General features: G+C 43.2%; 1 protein-coding gene across 1 annotated transcript; it reads right to left on the bottom strand.

The window, feature by feature from the left end:
* Window positions 1-7611: 7611 nt before the first annotated feature.
* Window positions 7612-14147, bottom strand: MBOAT4 (membrane bound ghrelin O-acyltransferase MBOAT4). Its single transcript, XM_073655201.1, has 3 exons — window positions 13970-14147; window positions 11255-11479; window positions 7612-8610 (listed from the first exon to the last, which is right to left on the bottom strand). The coding sequence occupies exons 1-3, from the start codon at window positions 14083-14085 to the stop codon at window positions 7659-7661; spliced, it is 1293 nt and encodes a 430-aa protein (XP_073511302.1). The 5' UTR covers window positions 14086-14147; the 3' UTR covers window positions 7612-7658.
* Window positions 14148-17980: the final 3833 nt, after the last annotated feature.

Raw genomic sequence — 17980 nt, forward strand, 5'->3', positions numbered from 1 at the left:
TAAGCAGTGATGGAGATGACAGAAGATTGGCATGTAGTGAATAAAGACAGTATTGAATCAAGAGCAGATAATTACTCTCTTCATTCATTACTAGGAGTTGCTTTTATATTTTTACATTATTTCTAACCTTAAGTAGGGTTAGGGATTGGTGTAGAGCAGGAATGTCAAACTCAAACACAAAGAGGGACAGAATGAAAAACTTGGACAAAGTCGTGGGCCAACCAGTAAAGAAAATAATGGCCCCACAAAGTCCTCCATACAAAATAATGGGCCCTACATAGTCCTCCATATAGAATAATGAGCCCCACATAGTCCTCCATACAGAATAATGGGTCCCACATAGTCCTCCATACAGAATAATGCACCCCACATAGTCCTCCATACAGAATAATGGGTCCCACATAGTCCTCCATACAGTATTATGGGCACAGCATAGTCCTCCATACAGAATAATGGGCCCTACAAAGTCCTCCATACAGAATAATGGACCCCACATAGTCCTCCATACAGAATAATGGGTCCCACATAGTCCTCCATACAGAATAATGGACCCTACATAGTCCTCCATACAGTATAATAGGCCCCACATAGTCCTCCATACAGAATAATGGGCCCACATAGTCCTCCATACAGAATAATGTTCCGCATAGTCCTCCATACAGAATAATGGGCCCACATAGTCCTCCATACAGAATAATGGGCCCTACATAGTCCTCCATACAGAATAATGGGCCCTACATAGTCCTCCATACAGAATAATGGGCCCCACATAGTCCTCCATACAGAATAATGGGCCCGCATAGCCCTCCATACAGAATAATGGGCCCTACATATTCCTCCATACAGAATAATGGGCCCCACATAGTCCTCCATACAGTATTATGGGCACCACATAATCCCCCATACAGAATAATGGGCTACACGTAATGCTCTATACAGAATAATGGCCCCACATAGGGGTGGTGGTTCTGGTGTCGCAGGCCAAATAAAACCACCCTGCAGGCCAGATTTAGCCCACGGGCCAGAATTTGACACGTATGATGTAGAGTTACAATTACGGCTAGGGTTAGGCTTAAGGATTGAGTTAGGCTTAGAGCTACGGTTAAAGTTAGGATTAGGGTAATAAAATAATTAAAAAATCAAAAAAAATTTTTTTATATTATTTAAAAATGCAGAAACTATAGGTAACAATAGGTGGTCAGAGTACAAGCTATAGTTAAATCTGTATTTTCCTCAAATTACAACACATGTGCATGGGGATCAATATTGGCAGTGCAGAAATGCACAAGTTGGTGCTGTGGCGCCCAGCTGCGCTTGGTACCACAGATCCTAGAGGGGTGCATTACCGGATTTCTCCACAAGAGGCCCCCACAGCATACACACACCTCCACCTTCCACCTCAGACCACCAGAGGGAGCCCGATAGGGATATAAATAGGGAAGGTGGAGCTAGCCAGCTCAGTGATTCAGCAGTTCCTGCTCAGACACAGAAGGAGTCAGTGCAGTCGAGCCATAGCCTAGCAGTTCCTGCAGAAAGAGTTCAGTATAGTCTGTAGAGTGAGTCCAGACTAGAACTCACAGAGCTCAGGATAGAGAGCTAGGAGTGTGCCGACACTCTGAGAGCGGCAAAGAAGAGCAGCATCCCGGCTGCAGTGTGTGTAGCCTAGTGAGGGCCTGAGCGGGGCCGAAAGCAAGTGGAAGAGAGTAACATAGGGGGCACAGGAGCTTTACAAGCTCACCCCAGAAGCATATACCGGACACCGGGTCCGACTCTACGTGGATCTTCATGACCAGTAGAAAACAACCGGAACCCCTGCCGAACTACATGTCCCAGGATCACCAAAAGCTGATACGTACCAGGGTCAGGAATCACGGAGACCCCAGAGAATAGGGAGAGTGATCTCCAACAGAAGGCGCTATCACCAAGTCAGCAGGTGCAGAACAGAAACCAAGTTAGGCCTAGCTCCAGACAGGTCAGAAACTTACTACAGAGAGGCAAGAAACAGGAGGCCCTACACCCGCTCATTGGGGAGGATCCTGAAATGCACCCTTCACCCTACAGTGCTCCGGGATGTGCCTGAATTTCCACCAGTAAAAGGTACTGAAGAGAACTGTGTGTTTGTCTGTCTTTCCGTAGGCCCAGCCTGTTAGAACCTTGCTCTTAGGTTTTTTCCTTTGCTGGTCACATGACCTTGTTGGCCTATTTAATCCTGCTCCGCCCTTCTGGCTTTGCTGGACTTCATTGTATAACTACTTTCTAGCTAGCCTGTGCTCTGTATCTAACTCTGTTAGTTTGCTTGGTCTACGGACCTCTATGTTCTATATATTTTGTTTGTTCGTCTGTCTGCTACTATTTCTGTTAGGAGGTGTCCCATTTTCCTCCCAGTCCTTAGTACTTGTAGAGATTCCTTCCCCACATCTATAGGTCTCCGTACAGACTAGCTTAGGACTTTAGCAGGTCTGATCGCAGGATCAGGTTCCCTGTTACATCGTAGGGATTCAGCTGAGTTCTATCGTAGGGACAGATCTCCTCTCTTTCCTTAGCTCTGGTAGCAGAACATAACAGTAAGTCCAGCCTGCAAATTCTCTAAGGAAAGATTTTTCTGTTCCATCATGGTGTCGGTTCAGGATTTGGCTCATCGCCTGCAGGGACTCTCTCTGGAGGTGGCCGAGCTCCGTCAGCATGTGAGTAACTGTCCTGGAGCTCATTTCTTGGAGCCTAAGGTATGTTTGCCGGATTTATTTTTTGGTGAACACCGAGAATTTTTTTCATTTAAAAATGCTTGCTTATTGTATTTTCGTTTGAGACCCAAGTCCTCTGGTGATGAATCCCAGCGCATAGGATTCATAATGTCACTTTTGCGCAAAGAGCCTCAGGAGTGGGCCTTTTCTTTGCAACCTAGTGATACATGCTTCAGATCAGTGGATAGTTTTTTTTCTGCTTTGGGACTATTATATGATGATCCTGACCGTGTCGCATCAGCTGAGACTGAGTTGAGACGTTTGAAACAGGGATCAGGTAATGTGGAAAAATATTGTACTCATTTCCGTCGATGGTCTACTCAAACAGGGTGGAACGATTCTGCTCTGAAAAGTCTATTTCTTGCTGGGCTCAATGAAAGGGTTAAAGACCTGCTAATTGCTTATCCTACACCTGAAGATTTGCAACAGGCTATGCAATTAGCTATACGGGTGGATAGGAGACTGCGTGCAAGGGTTAATGAGAGCAAATCCTCTGCTATGTCAGTTTCTGGTTATGAGAATGTGTGTACTAACAGTGGTGAACCGATGGAGATTGGATCGGTGGCACCTCGCTCTCAAGAAAAAGACCGTCGATTTTCTGAAGGCTTGTGTTTCTATTGCGGAAAATCTGGTCATTTGATTAAAGGCTGTGAGCTTCGTATGAAGAAAGAAAAAAAAATGGTCAGTCATGCCCGTATTGCCTGTTTAAATTCCAAGGGTGTATTTTTAGCTGCTTCCACGATTGCTCAGGAGAAATTAATGGAATTTCGGGTGTTTGTTGATTGTGGGTCTACTCTGAATGTAATTGATGGGGGATTCTTGGAAAGACTCAATTTAAAACCCGAACCTTTATCATCCCCCATTGCTGTGGTTTCTGTGGATGGTTCCCCTTTGAAGAATATTACTCTCAAGGTCTGTGAATTTCCTCTCACTATTAATGGTGTTCACCATGAGAAATTGGATTTGGTAGTTTTGAATAACTTGCCTTCTCCAGTAATATTGGGATTGCCCTGGTTAAAATTTCACAATCCTGTACTGGATTGGTCTACCAGTGAAATTAAATCCTGGAGCCATAAATGTTATGACAAGTGTTGTAACGGGCGTATTGCAGCTTTGGATAGGGGAGAATTGCCTGTTCCTATTCAGGATTTTTGGAGAGTTTTTTCTGAGAAGGAATCGCAGGTTTTGCCTCCCCATAGAGACTATGATTGTTCTATTGAATTTGTCCCTGGAGCGACTCTTCCTAAAAGTCGTTTATTTAACCTTACTATTCCTGAGAGGAAGGCTTTGGAGGAATACATACAGACAAGTTTGGCCGCCGGTCACATTAGGCCCTCTAAGTCTCCTGTGGCGGTTGGATTTTTTTTTGTAAAAAAAAAGGACGGCGGTTTACGTCCTTGTCTGGATTTTCGTGAGATTAACAAAATTACTGTACGCAATCCTTACCCACTGCCATTGATTCCTGATCTGTTTAACCAGTTAATGGGGGCCAAGTGGTTCTCTAAAATTGACCTTAAGGGGGCATACAATCTGTTGCGCATGAAGGAGGGTGATGAATGGAAGACTGCTTTTAACACTCCTGTGGGTCATTTTGAGAACCTGGTTATGCCTTTTGGTCTTACTAATGCTCCTGCATTTTTTCAGAATCTTATTAATGACATCCTTAGACCTTTGATCGGCAAAAATGTGGTTGTGTATTTGGATGACATTTTGATTTATTCGCCGGATCTGGAGTCTCATTGGCGGAGCGTACGTGAGGTATTACAGTTATTAATGGACAATTCGCTTTTTGCTAAGCTGGAGAAATGTGAGTTCGCTGTACAGAGAATTAGTTTTTTGGGTTACATTATCTCCAGCGAAGGTTTTGAGATGGACCCGGTTAAAGTTCAAGCTGTACAGGAATGGCCTAGGCCTATTGGTTTGAAATCGATACAGAGGTTTTTGGGTTTCGCCAATTATTACAGAAAATTCATAAAAAAATTTTCTAGTATTGTCAAACCTCTGACCGATCTCACCAGGAAAGGTGCTGATGCGGTTCAGTGGTCTTCTGAGGCCATTGAAGCTTTTGTGTATCTCAAGGAGAGGTTCACCTCTGCTCCCATCCTTATGCAGCCTGATGTGACTAAGCCGTTTTTGGTTGAGGTTGATGGTTCCTCTGTGGGGGTTGGCGCAGTATTGTCTCAGGATAACGGGGATGGATTACATCCCTGTGCCTTTTTTTCAAAAAAAATTTCGGAGACTGAACTGAATTACGATATTGGTAATCGGGAATTATTGGCTATTAAACTCGCATTTGAACACTGGCGCCACTTCTTGGAAGGTGCGGAATTTCCCGTTCAGGTTCTTACGGATCATAAAAATCTGATATATCTTGATGCTGCCAAGCGCCTGAATGCCCGTCAGGCTAGGTGGGCACTGTTTTTCTCGCGGTTTAATTTCTCCGTTACTTACATCCCTGGTACTAAGAATGTTAAGGCGGATGCCTTGTCTCGCAGTTTTTCTCCCATAGTCGGTGCTGAGAAAGAGGAGAACATTTTACAAGAAGGTGTTGTGATAGCTGCTTTGGACTCCGTTTTGGAAGATGAGATTCTTAAAGCACAGGAGAATGCCCCATCTAACACTCCTCATGGGAGGTTGTTTGTGCCTGGGACCTTTAGGAGAGATTTGTTTGTTGAGTGTCACGAATCTCGGTTGGCAGGTCATCCCGGAATCTCTGAGACCAAGAGACTGGTGGGTCGCAGTTTTTGGTGGCCTGGATGGCAGAAGGAAGTCATTAAGTGGGTGCGTCAATGTACTATATGTGCTAGATCTAAGTCCTCACATACTCCTGCTGCGGGGTTGCTTTGTCCTTTGGAGGTTCCCAGTGCTCCTTGGACACATTTGGCTATGGACTTTATAACTGACCTTCCCCCCTCTGAGGGTTTTACTGTCATCTGGGTGGTCGTGGACCGTTTTAGCAAGATGTGTCACTTGGTTCCCTTCGTCAAACTGCCCTGCGCTAAAACTCTCGCTAAGGCCTTTGTCAAGGAAATTGTCAGACTTCATGGCGTTCCTACTGACATTGTTTCTGATAGGGGTCCTCAGTTCGTGGCTCGTTTTTGGCGTGCCTTTTGTGACAGGTTGGGAGTTCATTTGTCGTTCTCATCCGGATATCATCCTGAATCTAATGGCCAGACAGAAAGGAAAAACCAGGATGTTGAGCAGTTCTTGCATTGTTTTGTGGCAGACAATCAAGAGGGGTGGTCTGAGTTTCTGCCACTTGCTGAATTTGCTCTGAACAATCATACATCTTCTTCTGCTGGTTGTTCGCCTTTTTTTTGTTGTTCTGGGAGACATCCGTCGTTTGGGTCGTTCTCCAAGTTGGGATCTGCCGTGCCTGAGGAGGAGAATTTTTCCGGTGATTTGGAGACAGTTTGGACGGATGTGCGTGGTAATCTTCAGGAGGCCAACAGAAAATCTAAAGACTACTTTGATAGGAAATGACAGGAGGTTTTGTTCGCTGTTGGTGACATGGTCTGGTTGTCCTCTAGGAATCTGCGGTTGAGGATTCCTTCTAAGAAATTGGGTCCCAAGTTTGTAGGGCCCTTTAAGGTGCTTCCGGTTGTCAACCAATCTGCTGTTAGGTTGGAGGTTCCTACCTCCTGGAGAATTAATCCGGTATTTCATGTCTCTCTGTTAAAAAAAGCTGTTGTGTCGGATGGTGACGCCTCTGCCTCTGTTCCTCCGGTGGTGGAGGACGGGGAATATGAAATTTCTCGCATCCTTAACTCTAGACGGTATAGAGGTAGTTTGAAGTATCTTGTGGCCTGGAAAGGTTTCGGACCCGAGGATAACTCTTGGGTGAGGTCAGATGATGTTTCCGCGTCCAGACTTATCAGAGCGTTTCACAGGAGATTTCCTGATAAGCCTGGTCCTAGGGGATCCGGAGGATCCTCTTAGAAGGGGGGGTACTGTTAGAACCTTGCTCTTAGGTTTTTTCCTTTGCTGGTCACATGACCTTGTTGGCCTATTTAATCCTGCTCCGCCCTTCTGGCTTTGCTGGACTTCATTGTATAACTACTTTCTAGCTAGCCTGTGCTCTGTATCTAACTCTGTTAGTTTGCTTGGTCTACAGACCTCTATGTTCTATATATTTTGTTTGTTCGTCTGTCTGCTACTATTTCTGTTAGGAGGTGTCCCATTTTCCTCCCAGTCCTTAGTACTTGTAGGGATTCCTTCCCCACATCTATAGGTCTCCGTACAGACTAGCTTAGGACTTTAGCAGGTCTGATCGCAGGATCAGGTTCCCTGTTACATCGTAGGGATTCAGCTGAGTTCTATCGTAGGGACAGATCTCCTCTCTTTCCTTAGCTCTGGTAGCAGAACATAACACAGCCGGGTCTCCCCTGTCCTGCATCCCCCTTCATACGCTGCCCTGAGGTCAAGCTCCACCTGTGGGGAGCTGTACCATCAAGCTGCCTTATCACCGGCCTCAGCGGACTGCCGCAGCGCTGGTGATTCTCACCAGAAACCACAGGTGGCGTCACCAACTTTCATAAAATTAACAATTAATCCCTTTTTAAAAGCTGACCCCAGGGTACGGGCCCGGGAGCCGACCACCGCGACACCCCCAAGGTCAGGCAAAAGGCCCGGGTACCGAGTCGTCTCCACCCCCCTGGGCTAGTCAGTGCGAAACAGAAAGCTTACTCCAAGTCACAGATTTATTGGTTACGATGCAGGATCACTTCTTTGTTGCTTTATGTCAAGAAGTCATTAGTGATCCTTTATTTTAGGAACTTGTGCTGTCAATCCTTTCTTTTTTAGGCCTTTAATTACATAATGCAAGCAGAGTCTAGTACAAGGTGCTCCTACATAGCTGATCTCCATTCTGGCTCATAGCGGAGTAGTTAGCTTGGCATATTAACATGGTTTATGATGTTATGCTTTTATTTTTACCAGGAATATCAATAATATACAGTAGAAAAAAGGAAATACGCTGTTGAAGGAGAGGAGGAGTGCCAACAGCATTGTCAAGCTCCTCATCTCTACAGCTAACATGATAAAAGAAATAATCATTTGGGTCTCGAGCCAAGTTATTACTTTGAATAAAAATCTGATAATAGGCGACTTTGAAATAACGCTTAACTTGGCATGTATCCGGTAATCAGCTTCTACCATCAAAGCCCAGCACATGAAGCCAAAGATCTGCCCGGGGTACAGTCCATGCCACCAAGCAGAAAACGCAAACGTGCTCAGTAATGGTTGCTTCGAGCAGTTTTGGAATATGAGTCTTCTGAGCCACTTTGCCGTGCTTTTATTCCAAGTCCTGGCGAAAGATGAGATTCTGTGAGTCGTTTCTAACGCATAGATGTTACTGTCAGTAACATCTCCATAGGAGCTTTCTCCTAGGTAAAAGCCTGCACTGCATAATAGGGCTTCATCTAGCAGCCACTGGGAGTAGTAGGTCAGCCGAAATAACAATGCCGTGCTCCACATTACACATACACATTCCCACCGTCTGCAGTTTGTGAGGTCGTATGGAAAGGTTATATGGGAAAACAATATACTTTGTAGTGCATGGAAGAAGAAGAATAATGTGCAGGCTTTAATTACAGTCCAAAAGCGGCAGCGGATATCACATACTTTACAGTTACTGATCTGCTTCTGGAATTCCACAAATGAACATAGCGGCCCACCCAGAAGTGCTGGGAAGAACAGTAAGTAGGAGAGGACAGCTAGTATGGAGGACGCTGACCGATGATGAAGGCCATTCTTCTTTGTCTCCAAGACATCATCTATGTTCACCATCACTTTCTTTTCATGGATATCCAAACCAAGAGATGTGATTTTTTGGGTCAGCAACATAAGAGAGGAAATCATAATGAACGCCCTATAGAAAGTATACAATGAAAATGCAAGAATTCATGACGCTATATAAGCAAGTAAAATAAGGAACTGTCTAATCAATAATACACAATAAGGCTGCGTGCCCACTATGCGTTTTTCAAGCGTTTCTGCCGTGAAATTTCCGCAGCGAAAACGCTTAAAAAACGCTTGGTAATACGTGCCCCATGGTCCCCAATGATAATCCGCATGTGTGGAAATTTCCGCTGTGGATTATCATTGCGGAACAATCTGCAGCATGTCCATTAATTTTGCGGACACGCAGCGTAATCGCCGCCATTGACTTGCATTGGACCGCGTGACATCCGCATCACTGCATCTGCACATGCGGATATCACACGGTTCAATGTGCGGATGGTACCCAGGTCTGGAGGAGAGGAGACTCTTCTCCAGACCTGGGTACCATAGAACCTGTTAAAAAAAAAGAATTTAAAATAAAAAATAAAGATTATACTTACCTTCCGATGTCCCCCGGCCTCCTCAGCGATGCGTGCGATGTGTTGGGCGGCTCGCGGTGGTGTGAGGACCTGACATGACGTCATTGAGTCATGTGACAGGTCGCGCGACCGCTGACATCGGCGGTCGCGTGACCTGTCACATGACTCAATGACGTCATCGCAGGTCCTTCACACCACCGCGAGACACCGGGGAGACCGAACGGAGCGGAGAAGGAGACCGAGGGCCATCAGAAGGTAAGTATTTATTTTTTACCATTCTTATTCTTTTTTTAAACTATTAACTTGGTCACACTATATATGCCGGTTGCATGGATTTATATAGTGTGACCAAGTTGTCAAGCACTTTTCCAAGTGATGCTAAAATCGCTTGGAAAAGAGCTTGATAACCCGCATGCAGAAATGCATGCAAAAACGCTTGACAAACGCTTCTACCTGGAGGGAAAAATGAATGTAAAATCCTGCCAAGGAGAAGCGTAAAAAATATGCAGCATTTCTGCATCGTGGGCACTTAGCCTAAAATAAGAACCTTTGTAAATCTGCTTATCCTGAACTGATCTGTCATTCTCAACTCATGAGTAAAATCTGTATTCAGTGAAGACAGATTTCTTTATTACAGAGATGACATTTCTCATAAAATTCTATGCAGAGGGGAGGAGGCAGACCCAGACATTCTGCTGTAAGTTCTCCTGAAACGACAGGACAAAAAAGATTTTCACCAAAAATTGAAAACTGATTATATACAGTATGGTGGCTCAGTAATTACCACGGTAGCTCAGATATTCTGGGTTCGAATGCGACCAAGGGCAACCTCCATATATTGTGTAAGTTTCCTCACAGACTCCAAAAACAACTGATAGTTGGCTTCGCTATGACATTGTTTCTAGTGTATATGTGAGGCCTATATTAAAGGGTGTATCCAGTACTATTTTTCTTTTAATACAGATCTAAAAACTAAAAAACAGATAGTTGCTAAGTAAATGCCTAATCTACCTAGTGCCCACACAGAGTGGTCATTGACCGCTCCTGTCGATGATTCAGCTGACCCAACAGAGCAACTCTTCATTTCTCGAGATACTCTGTCGATGGGGTGTGACTGCAGACGTTATGCTGATTGACGGGTGGCTCTCCGCAGCTAGCTACAGGGAGTCGGCTGTCAATCAGCATGACATTTGCAGTGACGCCCCCTCAACAGAGCAGAGCGGATGAGAAGCCGATGCTCTGTGGACATGACATCAGCAAAAGGGACTGAATCGCCAGAAGGAGCAGTCTGTGACCACTTTGTCACTGAGATCGGCAATGGGCACAACAGGCAGGTAGATAGCAACTACCTGCCTATTAGTTCTTAGGAGTGTAGTAAAAGAGATAAATAGTCCCGAATAACCCATTTAAATTAGATTGTGAGCCCTTCTAGGGGCAGTAAGTGACGACAATCTCTGAACAGTGATGTGGAATATGTTGGCGCTACTGAAGCAAGAAATAAATATGCTAGTGAGTTCTACATAAGATCTATGTTTTGTGGTTGATCCTGGTAACAAATGTTTAAAGGGTTATTCCCATCTTAAAAAGTAATCATGTATCCACAATATAGGTGATAACTTGCTGATCAATGGGGGGTCCAACTGCAACCGATCATTGAGAATGGGGATCAGCAGAGCCCTGTCTGAATGGAGCAGTGGCCGGACACGTGTGCCACAGCTCCATTCATTCTCTATGGGATTGCCAAAGATAGCCGAGTATTGCAAACGTCTCTCCAGCATACCCATAGAGAATGATTTGCTCTATTCAGAAGACCCGACCCTTCCAATGGGGAAATAAAGCATTACACAGTTCTTATTCAAATCAATCAGCTGCTCTTTTTCTCTACTTTGGATAATGAGAGACATCCCATATAATGGAAAATGAGTATTCTAAACCAGACAGTTCCTTTAAGTTATAGGTAGAAATCGTCTTTGAAGGGTTATTCTCCACTACATAGAGTCGTACTGCAGTTCGCTTTCCTGCACAGCCAGTGGTTGGGAGCAACTACATGCAAAGAAAAAAACAATTACAAGTAATGGCATATCCTAGCGATGTGCCATCTCTGACTCTACTAGATACATCTTGCCAGGATGAGCCCCCTCTTCTGTTTTCTGATATCTGGATATTGTAACTTTTCCAGTCTGTTATACTTACTCTATAGTCAATATTTCCTCTAAATAGTATTGTCTGTACATCATCCATAGATGGCACACAGTTTGCCATGCCATCTGCAGCAGAAAGGCCCATCTGTGTATGGAATGGTAGCTGGCTGTGTGAAATATCACTGTAGCACCCAGGGCAGGGGTGAGTACCAATATGGCATAATGACCCATTGACATACTGGCTAAAATCACTCCTCCAGCTAGTAAATATAAGTATCTGAAATACAAAGAACAACAACATGGTTTGTACTACAAAAGTTAAGAAGAGCAACATATTTGTATCTCGTCAAAACCTTAGTTTATACATGATTATCTTGGAAAAAAGGAAGTAAACAGATAAAATTTTTAGGTTTGTAGGCTCGATTTCATATGAATATAAAACAACTATGCTTAACTTCTTACTATTACATCTTGGAGCACTGTAAGAGTGATGGACTGCTCTGCTACGTTCCTACCTCTGAAGACAAAAATCACGCTATGTGTACAGTGTCATGCGGTTTTACATGTAATGTGAATAGTGATGTGCGTCTTTTATATTGTATGATGGTAATGTAATAATAATAATAATAATTTTTAGTTATATAGCGCCAACATATTCCGCAGCACTTTACAATTAAGCAGGGACATACACAGACAATAAATTCAATGTACAGCTTATAAGTAATGTAAGGTGTTACTGTACAATGTGAGTAGTGCATAGTGCAGGGTAAGCACAGGGTTAGACTTGGGATAGTATAAGTACTGTTCATACAGTTAAGTGGCTTAGCAATGGTATAAGGACAATAGGTTTAGTCTATAGGATAGAACATAGTTAATGGATAGAACTAGCAGAGTGGGGGGGGGGACTTGTGTTAATGAAAAGTGGGCACTTCCTGATAGTCAAATAGAGAATTACTGTGACAAAGTCAAGTTCAAGAACAATGGGCTACTAGGGACAGCATGTACCAGTCTTTCAAAGAAGTGGGAAACCCTACTGGTATCCTGTTGCGTCCGGAGCTTAAGATCTGGAATAGGGGCTGCAGGGCACATCGTGGTCTTCTGACATACAGAGGTCGGTGGACGTGGAAGCGCGTGAAGGGCAGGTGGCCTGTCCCGGATGCACTGCTGAAGTGGACAGGGAATTCCTGAGGCTGACGGAGTCAGTGGGCTTATGGATAGTCCAGGACGAATGAGTGGTAAGGCTGAATATGCATTATACTAAGCAAGTAAGAAACATGGAGTGCTGTGCCCTATCCACATGTTACACCCTGATGAACTTGGACTAACCAGTAAATGCTTGCTTGTTGCAATGAACTTCCGGTGTCCCCTGAATTGTGTGCGGCGGCTCCTGAAGATGGAGGCCTGGAGAGAGCGGAGATCTGTGGCCTATAAGTGAGTGTGGTGCACCCCACATCTGAAAGCACACTGGGACTGGGACACTGTTTTTCTGTAAAGTGCCAGAGCATAACCAGACAGCAGCAGCTCGGTCATGACTAATAAAGATGGCACCGAGAACAGACTGCAAGATGACAGTGTCGAGACGGACCAGCCCATCGTGGGCGTAAAAGAAGTGGAAAGGCGTGAAAATCCGTCCAGCCTGGGAAGTGGCTTGTCTAGAGAGACCGGCCTGTAGTGAGCGGTGCCTGCCCCCCAATGGGCGCGGCAGAAGAAAAAGAAACCATGCCTGTTGCAGTGAGCCAAGGGAGAATGGGTGGAGATTCCAAGGAAATGGACAGGTGAGCCAGAAGTAGCCCCACCCCAGAATGGGTGGAACAACAGAACAGCACACCCACGGCAGAGCGGGCTAGCGCCATTGTTGGTGAGTGAGGAGGCGAAGTGACAAGTGAAGAAGGAGCACAATGGCTTACCCATTGAAAGCAATGGCCGGTTCTTTTTGCTAACCAAATTGGAATATCCGCTGAACCACCATGTGTCCCATCTCGAAAATAGTAAATAATTGTAACTTATTAAAGTAAATTTACAAATTCAATAATGTGTTTGCTCCTAGATCATTTTATAAAATGTGCTGAAATTTGGCGCGTTTCTGGAAAATATAGTTGTACTCTGTTTTAAGCACATTTAAGAGCGCCCAAACAACAATCCACTGTACTTAGTTTCAGTTTTCTAGTAAACAATATACAGCAACCCCGGATGCTGCCAGGTACTGCACCTTCACTTGCGTAAGAGATAAAGTCCATTACTCAACAGTGCCCAAAATTCAATGTATGGGATTGCGGTGTCCCCCCTCCCAGTAAATGGCTTACATCTATCAACCGCCGGAGTAGATATCAGCTGATCAGTGGGGTTGCCGAGTGTTAGATCACCACTAATCTCATTTTGATGACCTACCTTGCGATAGGTCATCGGTAAGTCCTGGACAACCCCTTTAAAATGCAACAATGTGTGCGAAATTTATGGCTCAAATTTTTGCCCAAAAGTATGCCAAACAAGAGGTTAATGCAAAATTTGACCAAAGTATAATTTATCATCCAGCATGAGCCACTGTCATACATTTTTCTCATCTATGTCTTTATGTTAGCCACCATTAGTAAATTTGCCCCAATTTATATTAAATGGTCACATACACTTGAAATAAAACTAAAAACCCCTCAAAGAGACACCCTGCGGGGAGAAAGTTTTGTCCTTTTCATTTGCTGCATTCTTACAGATAATGGACACGTTATTGATCTAGCAGTAAAAATAACGGCATTAGCACATCTAAGCATACCTGACTATGGTGGACAAATGGCCATAAGAGCAGAGATAACAGTACAGCACAGCCCATGGGAAGGCAGCCAGCTGGTACAGAGTGACTGGGTGAAAAGAAATCTGAATATAATCCATTATAAGTCCTGCATGTAGCCATATGACAGGTAGCCCGCCTGACCAGTCGTCTTCATCCCCAGTGTATTGTAGCTGTCACTTCTCAATCCTTATATATGAGGAGGACTAGAGAAAACAAACACACCATGCAATGACTGGGCCTGATAACCGAGGTGACAAAGGTATCCCAAGGCCATTTATTTGTCTATGCCAATGCAAGGCAATAAGTATTTGTTTTCCTAAGAGCAGGGCCCAGCAATTTGCATTGTTTTGGAGAAGAAAGCAGATGCAGGAGAAACCTGTGAGATGTCAAGCATGCTAGGTTTACCAAAAATCCCCCATGCTGCAGATCAAGTGGGCAGATAATGAAGAAGAAATTAGATATGCCTTAATCTTTTTATCATGTGGACACAGTCTGCTGAAAGACTAATGGAAAAATGGTCAATCTCACTAGTGACAGATAAAAAGAGAGTTCTGTTTAGAGTACAAAGAACAATGGAACTTAATAGCTTTTCCATAAATACACCTACAGTCATGGCCGAAAGTGTTGGCACCCTTGAAATAGTTACAGAAAATTAAGTATTTCTCCCAGAAAATTATTGCAATTGCACATGTTTTGTTATAGACACGTTTATTTCCTTTGTGTGTATTGGAACAAAGCAAATAAAGAGAAAAAAAAAAGGAAAATTGGACATCATTTCACACAAAACCCCAAAAATGAGCTGGACAAAATTGTTGGCACCTCTCCAAAATTGTGGGTAAACAACTTTGTTTCAAACTCATTCAAACTCACCTGTGGCAAGTAACAGGTGTGGACAATATGAAAATCACACCTGAAACCAGATACAAAGGCGAGAAGTTGACTCAATCTTTGCATTCTGTGTCTTTGCATGCCACACTAAGCATAGAGAACAGAAAGAGGAGAAGAGAACTGTCTGAGGACTTGAAAACCCAAACTGTTGAAAAATATTAACAATCTCAAGGTTACAAGTAGAGATGAGCGTTGTTCGACTCGAACTGTTCGCCAATCTCCAATTCGAGCTGTTTTGGGCGGTGTTCGAGCCGTTCGGCGAACACGAACGATTTGAGAAAAATTCGGCTGTTCGAGGTTATGTTCGATAACTGTTCGTGCACCAAAATCATAACTGGATTTTTTCTCAGTAATGATGAAAATTAATGTTAATACGCAGTTTGAGTGTACAGCGGGGCGGGGGGAGGGGTAGGGGATGGATCTCTGCAGGAATAATGAAGATCTCCATTTTTTTTTCTCTTTCCCGCATTTACAGTGGGGAGGTGCAATCTGTCAGCCTATCAGCAGCACACACACGGAGCAAACTGCTTTTTTTCACACAAGCAAGGGCATGTGTCATTGGCTGTGTATGTCACATGTCCTTGCCCTATAAGACCAAGCCATTTTCCCCGTCGCCACCATTTTCTCACTGCTGCAGCTGCGTGTTAGACGGCACCGCTGTTGCTGTGTGCGCTATACCTTGTTAATTTCAAGCCAATTTTCGCACAAATCTACAGATAGCTTGGAAGTAGGGAATAGTTGTGATTGCAGTCCTTTTAAGGACTAGGTTACAGCATTTCCTACAACTTTTATCAGGCAGGTCTGTGCTCTTAAATAGATAGATTGTGGGAGTAAAGACTAATTGTAATTGCAGTCCTTTTCAGGACTAGGTTACATCAGTTCCTATCAGTTTTTGCCAGGCAGGTCTGTGCCAGTGCTGTGCAAGTTTTTTTCACAGCATTTGGCTGAATCTAGCAAAGCTAATCCTTTTTGGCCTATTGCAGAGTGTGTTAGTCAGTGGAGTAGCCTATCTGTGTTGCAAGATATACCACCTGTGTATAGAATACCAATTTTTTTACTGCACCTAGTGAAGTAAAACCTTTTGGGCATAGCATCATTCTATTAGTCCATCTATACTGACCTCCATCAGGTTGCAAATTGAATATAATTTTTTCCTGCATCTAGCTCTGAAAAAATATTTGGGCTTCTAGCAGTGTGTGGGACTTGTTCTATTAGTCCATCTATACTGACCTCCATCAGGTTGCAAACTGAATATAATTTTTTTCTGCATCTAGCTCTGAAAAAATATTTGGCTTTCTAGCAGTGTGTGGGACTTGTTCTATTAGTCCATCTATACTGACCTCCAGAATGTTGCAAATTCAAAATAATTTTTTGTCTGCACCTAGCTCTAAAAAAATATTTGGCCTTCTAGCAGTGTGTGGGACTTTCTCTATTAGTCCATCTATACTGACCTCCATCAGGTTGCAAATTAAAAATAATTTTTTGTCTGCATCTAGCTCTGAAAAAATATTTGGCCTTCTAGCAGTGTGTGGGACTTTCTCTATTAGTCCATCTATACTGACCTCCATCAGGTTGCAAACTGAATATATTTTTTTTCTGCATCTACCTCTGAAAAAATATTTGGGCTTCTAGCTGTGTGTGGGACTTGTTCTATTAGTCCATCTATACTGACCTCCATCAGGTTGCAAACTGAATATAATTTTTTTCTGCATCTAGCTATGAAAAAATATTTGGCCTTCTAGCAGTGTGTGGGACTTGTTCTATTAGTCCATCTATACTGACCTCCATCAGGTTGCAAATTCAAAATAATTTTTTGTCTGCATCTAGCTCTGAAAAATATTTGGCCTTCTAGCAGTGCGTGGGACTTTCTCTATTAGTCCATTTATACTGACCTCCATCAGGTTGCAAATTGAATATAATTTTTTTCTGCATCTAGCTCTGAAAAAATATTTGGGCTTCTAGCAGTGTGTGGGACTTGTTCTATTAGTCCATCTATACTGACCTCCATCAGGTTGCAAACTGAATATAATTTTTTTCTGCATCTACCTCTGAAAAAATATTTGGGCTTCTAGCTGTGTGTGGGACTTGTTCTATTAGTCCATCTATACTAACCTCAATCAGGTTGAAAACTGAAAAGAATTTTTTTCTGCATCTAGCTCTGAAAAAATATTTGGCCTTCTAGCAGTGTGTGGGACTTTCTCTATTAGTCCATCTATACTGACCTCCATCAGGTTGCAAATTAAAAATTATTTTTATCTGCATCTAGCTCTGAAAAAATATTTGGGCTTCTAGCTGTGTGTGGGACTTGTTCTATTAGTCCATCTATACTAACCTCCATCAGGTTGCAAACTGAATAGAATTTTTTTCTTCATCTAGCTCTGAAAAAATATTTGGCCTTCTAGCAGTGTGTGGGACTTTCTCTATTAGTCCATCTATACTGACCTCCATCAGGTTGCAAATTAAAAATAATTTTTATCTGCATCTAGCTCTGAAAAAATATTTGGCCTTCTAACAGTGTGTGGGACTTTCTCTATTAGTCCATCTATACTGACCTCCATCAGGTTGCAAATTAAAAATAATTTTTATCTGCATCTACCTCTGAAAAAATATTTGGCCTTCTAGCAGTGTGTGGGACTTTCTCTATTAGTCCATCTATACTGACCTCCATCACGTTGCAAATTCAAAATAATTTTTTGTCTGCATCTAGCTCTGAAAAAATATTTGGCCTTCTAGCAGTGTGTGGGACTTTCTCTATTAGTCCATCTATACTGACCTCCATTAGGTTGCAAATTAAAAATAATTTTTATCTGCATCTACCTCTGAAAAAATATTTGGGCTTCTAGCTGTGTGTGGGACTTGTTCTATTAGTCCATCTATACTGACCTCCATCAGGTTGCAAACTGAATATAATTTTTTTCTGCATCTAGCTCTGAAAAAATATTTGGCCTTCTAGCAGTGTGTGGGACTTTCTCTATTAGTCCATCTAACTGACCTCCATCAGGTTGCAAACTGAATATATTTTTTTTCTGCATCTACCTCTGAAAAAATATTTGGGCTTCTAGCTGTGCGTGGGAATTGTTCTATTAGTCCATCTATACTGACCTC

Source organism: Phyllobates terribilis, unplaced genomic scaffold (assembly GCF_046119375.1).
Source record: "Phyllobates terribilis strain yellow unplaced genomic scaffold, ASM4611937v1 Scaffold_1__5_contigs__length_1240528914, whole genome shotgun sequence".
NCBI lineage: Eukaryota > Metazoa > Chordata > Amphibia > Anura > Dendrobatidae > Phyllobates > Phyllobates terribilis.